The sequence below is a fragment of the Notothenia coriiceps genome, unplaced genomic scaffold (assembly GCF_000735185.1).
Source record: "Notothenia coriiceps isolate Sejong01 unplaced genomic scaffold, NC01 NC01_scaffold00000339, whole genome shotgun sequence".
NCBI lineage: Eukaryota > Metazoa > Chordata > Actinopteri > Perciformes > Nototheniidae > Notothenia > Notothenia coriiceps.
This window is the reverse complement of record NW_011333040.1, coordinates 23,170,898-23,178,801: the sequence shown is the minus strand read 5'-3', so window position 1 is coordinate 23,178,801 and position 7,904 is coordinate 23,170,898. Positions and strand designations below refer to the sequence as shown.

Below are 7,904 nucleotides of genomic sequence, written 5' to 3'. Positions count from 1 at the left end.
AACACATGTAGACTGGATAGCGTACTCCCAGGCCCCCTCCAGGATCCTTGCGAGAGTAAAAAGCTGATCCGTCGTTCCACGACCAGGACGGAATCCGCATTGTTCCTCCTCAATCTGAGGTTCGACAATCGGCCTGACCCTCCTTTCGAGTACTTAGAGTAAACTTTCCCGGGAGGCTGAGTAGTGTGATGCCTCTGTAATTGGCACACACCCTCTGATCCCCCTTTTTAAAAAGGGGAACCACCACCCCGGTCTGCCACTCCTTCGGTATGTTTCCGACTTCCACGCAACGTTGATGAGACGTGTCAACCATGACAGTCCCTCAACACCCAGAGCCTTCAGCATTTCTGGGCGGATCTCATCCACCCCCGGGGCTTTGCCACTGTGAAGTTGTTTGACGACCTCAGTGACCTCCCCCAGGGAGATTGGTGTCGATCCCCCGTCATACTCCAGCTCTGCCTCTAACATAGAGGGCGGAGTTGTCGGGTTCAGGAGTTCCTCAAAGTGCTCCTTCCAACGCCCTAACACTCCATCAGTTGAGGTCAACAACGTCCCATCCTTCTTACACAGCTTGGATGGTTCCCTGCTTCCCCCTCCTGAGGTGTCGGACAGTTTTCCAGAACAACTTTGGTGCCGCCCGAAAGTCTTTTCCATGTCTTCTCCGAACTTCTCCCACACCCGCTGCTTTGCTCGGCCACGGCTGAGGCTGCTGCCCTTCGGGCCTGTCGGTACCTTGCACTGCTGGGAGTCCCCCGGGATAGCAAATCCCTGAAGGCCTCCTTCTTCAGTCGGACGGCTTCCCTGACCACCGGTGTCCACCAGGAGGTTCGAGGGTTACCGACCCCTTGAGGCACCTAGGACCTTGAGACCACAGCTCCCCGCCGCGGCTTCGGCAATAGAGGCTTTGAACACCGACCACTCTGGTTCAATGTCCCCAACCTCCACAGGAATGCCCGAAAAGCTCCGCCGGAGGTGTGAGTTGAAGGCCTCCTGAACTTGGGCCTCCTCCAGACGTTCCCAGTTCACCCGAACTACACGTTTGGGCTTACCAGGTCTATCCAGAGGCTTCCCCCGCCACTCGACCCAACTCACCACCAGATGGTGATCAGTTGACAACTCCGCCCCTCTCTTCACCCGAGTGTCCAAAACATACGGCCTCAGGTCCGATGATACGATAACGAAATCGATCATGGACCTTCTGCCTAGGGTGCTTTGGTACCACGTACTCTTATGAGCATCCTTATGTTCGAACATGGTGTTTGTTATGGCCAATCCATGACTAGCACAGAAGTCCAGTAACAAACCACCACTCCGGTTCAGATCAGGGGGGCCGTTCCTCCCAATCACTTCAGCGCATGAAGCAGTCGTGCAGCGTAGTCACGCGTCTTACCAGTTCTTATGCACCTCGCAAATATCTCTCTCTTGTCTCTTTTCTATCTCTCTCTTCTCTCATGTCTCTCTGTCTCTCTCAATGTTGGTGCGCAAATGCGCTTTTCTCAAATGATCCGGTGCTCCTTTTTTGGCGGCGGGTGCACATGCGCACCTGCGCACCAGTTCTGTGCAGGACTGTTCCAGGGTCTCCAAGAAGGCTGTATACTCTGAACTGCTGTTGGGTGCATAAGCACACACAACAGTCAGAGTTTTCCCCCTTATAACCCGCAGGCGTAGGGAGGCGACTCTCTCGTCCACTGGGGTAAACTCCAACAACGAAGCACCCAACCGGGGGCTTGTGAGTATAATGTAAATAGTGTAAAAATCTGCCCCTCACACACGAATGCGCACATGACCAATGAGAAAACAAAATAAGTTTGTGCACAGATGGAAGGCTGACAGGCAGGTAGGCCATCCAGTTATTTTAGCCGGGCCGGCTAAAAAGATTGGTCGTGCTTTTTACAGTACTACGGCTTCCACAGATGACATTTTTTAATGAATTTTTTGTCAAAGCTTAAGATATTCATTGCTATCGGGATGTTAAGGGCATTCCATGGAATATAACAAAAAGTGTATCTCGAGCCGGTTTCTCAAACTGACCTACCCCACCTTTAAATTATATATGAGGAATCATTATCTCATTATTCTTACAGTGACCAGCATACTGTACCTACAGCTGCATGCACGCTAATAGCAAACATTGCACTGTGCATGGTACTCCCAGGTTTTATGATATTTTGGTAACACACAAACCCTTTTAGTTATGTTTTACTGACCTGCAGACAAATCCAATAGTAATATTCCGAAGATGGCACTAATTTCAGGCTTTAGAAAGTCAATTTTAACATCAGATTTATATTAGCATCTCTCAACCAATACAGCCTGCAGGAACAAATACCTTCACTTTTAGCTGCATAACTATAAAGGATTGAATTTCATCAAAGGTCCTTAATTTGTGTGACACTTTGTCGAACTTTCAATACATGTTCCAGATCTTCATTTTAATAACAGTCTTGGTTTGTTAGAAAACTCATTATTGCACTTTTTAGTTCAAACGGAAAACTAATGGTCCACCCAGAAAATCTTTTTGGTCCCTGTAGAGAAAGCTGTGAAGTTATTGGTGCATTTAAGCTAACTGAATGCAACCACTTTAGATTCCAAAGAAAATAGTGAAGTATCAGAAACAAACAATAGAGGATACTGCGGGATATCTCTCATGATCAAAACAAATAATTCAACCCATTATAATTGCAACTCTCTTCCTCCTGTGAGAGAACATTGCTTTCCTCTCACTGTAGGTGAAGCTCCTCCAGAATCTATTACATGATGTCTATACGTCATTGTGAGGCGAGCAATACATTTTAAAATAATTGCTGCCGTACCCCAACACACTCACTTATAGTGGATGATAATGGAATTTTTTAATCCCCCTCATTTCCATGTGCACCCTGGGAGTGCCACGCGCCTCCAGCCATGAAAATACTGAAGGTGTGCTGCCAATCCCTCTGCACAATGCATGCACAGTGCACATGACTGCGCTTTGTTCCTGTACTTTGATTCATGAAATTATGTCCCGTGGCCTCCTATAATTCAAGTTTGACAAAGGAAAAACCTCCATGAAATAGGACCTCTCCATGTGTGGTGCACTTGTTCATCAGATGAATTTGAGATTAAAAGGAGACTAACAGATTACTGTAACTAGCTGTGTGTCCATGATGAACTTCCTCTTAGTTTTTCTAAATGATCAATGGGAATTGGTTATAAAAGTAATGAGAGGGAGAGAACCGCTGGGCCCAGAGGCCTAATTAAGACAGCATCTCCGCGCATGTCTAATTAATAGTGGAGAGGAAATTAATGAAGAGCTTGTGGTGTGCTGCTGACAGCCAGCAGGAGTAAAATGCAGCTACGTCAGCAGAGAGCCCTGCAGCACACCAGGTGACGGCCAAAGCCTCCTTCGTCATTCAGACAGCATACTGTAATCACGGCTCTTACACCGGGACACTACCACATAGCCACAGTAAAAACACACAGTCGCTATAGATACATGATCTGATCTCAAACCAGCTTATTTTTTCTGCCAACTCCATCTGTCGTTGAAGCATCCGCCGGGCACAGATCTCACATCAGTTCTCCGAGTATCAGCCAAAGCTTTCCTCAGTTCAGTCGCAAACAAGAAACCCTGATTTGAGACCAGATAAGCCTCAATGCGGCTGCCAGCACCAGCGCTCACAGACCTGGAGCCGGCAGAGGACTAACAAGCTGCTGTCCATCAGCATGGAAGCCAGACACTGCCAATGTCCGGCGTCTGAAACACACACACACACAGTAATCCTGCGAGAAAGTTATTTTATTGGACAACATGCTGCTCGTCACATTAAATCTGACCATTGGCCCCAAGAGACATGCGATGCAGTTTCCACCACTCTCTGTGTCCCAGAAATGTGTCATTCGGCAGTTCTGCTTGACCGGGAGGCCTGTTGGAATGACACAGCTTCCTTCCTCTCTGTAACAGTGGACAGATTTTAACAACAAATGTACAGAGGAGCTCTACTGCACAGCTTCTGCTCCAACTAGATACAGCTGACCTCACAAACAGGCACCTGTCTGACAATATACTGAAACAAACACACAAGTTAAAAATACACTACTGTCTACATCCTACTTCTATACATGCGCAATAATAACGCAGACATCAGCAGTAGAGGTAGGAAACAATTTGGAACCAAAGTGTGTTGCAGATTATCTGAATAATTCAAAAGAGGCTGTTAATGAGAGATTAAGCCACATCAGCAAATCCACAGCTTCATCCAGGGTTCAATTAAAAACGGATAAAAATCCAGTGACTTTTAAAACATCCATTTAAGTGGGACTGCTTGCATTAATGAAAGATAAATGGGCCTGCCCTGAGTGTACATGAGCAAGGCTTCTGGAGGAATACTAAGTGTAGTTATTGATTAAGCTCTTTCTTGGCCCATCCTGAGAGACAAGCTACATCACAGATTCTGGTCATTGCCAAGTTTGGCCAATGCAGGTTTTTGAATGGATCTGGAAATAACCCCTCTTCCGCTCTTCTAGTGTCTATGGAACAAAGATGAATAGCTCTTTTATTGCCCTCCTGGTAACACCTCTGTGCTCAGGTTTTCCTTTTTACCCATCCCTCAATCCCTTTCCATCTTCTCTTTGATGAATTAATATCACATTGAATGGCCAAGTCTCACATCTTGCCGATTGTTCCCCTTTTAATCAAATGTGATTACAAAAGGCTGCCTCAGATGGGCAAAGAGACACACTGAAGTACACACACACACACACACACACACACACACCATCATTAATGTACGTTGTATATGCTTCAAAACGTGCTCATTATCTGTAAATGTTTTATTTCATATTCATACAAACGTGTCTATATTTTCCCTCACATAGGCTAAAGCTTTGATATTGTATCCTTGTTGAGAATATACTGTAACTTCATGCACTTTATCTACTCTTTGCACTTTGTAGTACTATGTTCAACAACTATAGAGTTGAATCTTATCTTATTTATTCTAACCTCAGATAAGCTAGACTTTCTGCGCAATTAAGTGACTCAACCGAACTTGTGCACGTCTACAGAGTGCACACAGTGTGAATGTGAAGTACAGTACTTCACATTCACACACACGCACACCTGAACAAAATGATAATCAGGTCCTTCTAGAATAAATATGAAGTCATTTAGTGCATGCATATTAAAACTGAATTAACCGTGACATAATGAATGTTACATATTGAAAGTAAACACACCTTTATTACATTAGCCACTGCAGAATCAGAGAGAAACAGTTCAGTCAGACAACTCACGTGTTTCTTAATGTTTATTAGAAGCAGCATATAGTTTGAGTTTGGCGTCTAGGCTCGGGCCTCGTCACTCCACAGATTTACAAAGAACATTGAGTGATGATTAGATAACTATCCCCCGAGCCTACAGGTGGAAGCTGGGGTGGAAGCTGGGGTGGAAGCTGGGGTGGAAGCTGGGGTGGTGGGGGGTCAGGCGAGCAGCAGCAACATGAAACACAGCANTGTTAAACAAGAATGAGCTATATTGAATAGCTGCATTCTGTGCATAGGCCGGTTAGGGTAACGTAACCCTATCACAACAGAGATCTACAACCTGTAACAGGGCCTATGCACAGAATGCAGCTATTCAATATAGCTCATTCTTGTTTAACAATATGAACATGGGGAGAGGCGTGTGCGGAGGCGATTCACAATCACGCCAGCTGTAGAGAAGACCCTCTCAGCTGGAATTTGGCCATAAGATGAGGTTTGAGTCTGAGTGATCTGCGTGTAGGGAGGGGCAGCAGCCATATCATTAGCTAGAACTAGATCTGATGGATTTGGACATAAACGCGAGTGAAGTATAACCGGACGCGAGAGAGAGATCAACTGTGAGGGACCGGTGGGCGGAGCAAAACACACCTTTAGACCACATTTGGCACTGTCATATACATTGAATTATTCCATTTGATAATATGTAATCAACTTAGGAACTCCTCCCAAAAAATAAAAAATAATAATAATTACAATAAGAATATTCATAACTCATATTCGAATACCTGAATAATTTCGAATATTCGATGAATCGTTCCCATCCCTAGTATGTACCTCTGTATATGTCTTTTGTATATGATGGATGCTCTCCAAGAGCATGCTGAAGCCCCCGATTGGCTCGAGAAACACAAGCAGAAAGATTGTTGTATTGTATTCGTTTAATATAATGATGATGTTAGAATTTCTAATACAAGGGACAGCGACAATTGGATCAGGGAGAACATGTATACATTCTGCAAACAATGGAAAACGAATCTAAATGTGTGTAAAGACCTTCCTTGTTGAACTTTATTTCTTCACTTCAACAGAGCCAGCTGCGGACCTTCAGTGTCGTCAAAAAGTATGATTAGTGATTCCCTGTATGGTGGTCTATTAGAAGAATGAAATATAATTGTTCTATTCCAGTTCTTTTGAACCGTTATGCATTTTTCTAATGTTACCCTGAATAGTTGGATGAGTAATGGCAAATATATGTCTGCATTGACCTCAGCAGTCTCTGTTCATGGAGTGCCTGCCTCATGTTTTGTTAGACTGTGGTGGTAATACAATTGCTTATTGCAGTGCTAACTCAATTACTCTTGAGAGCCCTTATCATTTTTTACGCAGTGGTGGCTGCGAGCGTCAGGCTGCTTGGTGCCGGGATCATCAGCAACTTAGAGTAGCTGGTGAATTTGAGATCAAAGGAGGCGCGCTCGTCGGAGCGGCGGGCTGGATGACGAGTAATTGAATTGTTTGTTGTTTGTTGCTGTTTTCGTTGCTCACCGGCTGTGCTGCAGTAGAGGAGAGCAGCTACTTCATGGTGAACGGCAGTGTTCATTTTTCCTTATTTCTCTTCACTTTCTCTGTATATAAAGCTCGCTGTATGTTCTTCCACCCACTCACCCTGCCGAGGTGACAATCTCTCTATCCCCACTCTGCCTCTTTTGCTACGCCTATATTTTATTCGGTGGTTTTTCCTCGCAATAACTTTCAGTACCTCTCTCTCTTTATTCCCCTCTTTGCTACAGACAGAACAATTTGTTCACACACTTAAAGATGAGCTGGTCAACAGTGCTCTGCTGGCTCTGCATGCAGCGCGGCCTGGGTATGTCTCCAAGAACCAGAAGCAGACCCCGGTGCAGGGGGGCCAGCATCAAGGCCACATCCACCAGGGCGGCGACCAGAACCAGAGCCCGGTCCAGGGACTCCCCGGCCACAGCCCGGCCACGTCCATCACTGACAGCCCCGCGGGGTGTAATAACGTGGAGGCGTCACAAACCACGACCAGAGGAGAAGGAGGGACACTGAAGCACCAAGACTCCATACCGCACCATAAAGAGTACGACGAGGAGGAATGGGTGAGCGTGAACACTTTTTTAAGGCTTTGAGAGAACGTTTAAAATTGTAACTTTTATTAAGTTCTGTTTACTTTTTTAGTTTTGTCAGTTGGACTATCCAGTAGAACTCACAGGGCGATAAAATATTAAAGGTCGCCTCTTTTTCACCTATTTTCTACATCAACATTTCACTCAGGAGAGACGTGATGTATGGAATACATGTTTATTATCGGGTCACATTATATAAATGAACATAATGATGACAGTTTGTAGCAAGTGAATGAAATAGTGTTTTGGCGATTAGGCCCAGGTTTGGTAGGATGTCATTCGGGAAGGAAAGAACCGTTTCCGATGAACCCCCCTGGGTCTAGACACTGGTGGTGNGGAATCAGCCCTGTTTTCTGAGCACACTTTTCGTGAGGTAAGCGCGTCAGTGTGCTCTGTCAGCCGCAGCCCAGACTTCTCCACAGTTGCAACCAGTGGCGTCGCCTGGCCTGGGCATTCGGGGCTTTAGTTTTTCCTGTTGCCCCGGACAATTCTCCCTCAATAATATAATACATTAAC

General features: G+C 45.4%; 1 protein-coding gene across 1 annotated transcript in view; it reads left to right on the top strand.

The window, feature by feature from the left end:
* The first annotated feature begins 6,886 nt into the window (after nt 1-6,886).
* Nucleotides 6,887-7,904, top strand: part of LOC104952499 (type II inositol 3,4-bisphosphate 4-phosphatase-like) — a 26,530-nt gene continuing 25,512 nt past the window's right edge. Inside the window, exons 1-2 of the mRNA XM_010779334.1 lie at nt 6,887-6,915; nt 6,998-7,361. Coding sequence (XP_010777636.1) covers nt 6,887-6,915; nt 6,998-7,361 — 393 coding nt within the window. The remainder of the gene's footprint in view (nt 6,916-6,997; nt 7,362-7,904) is intronic.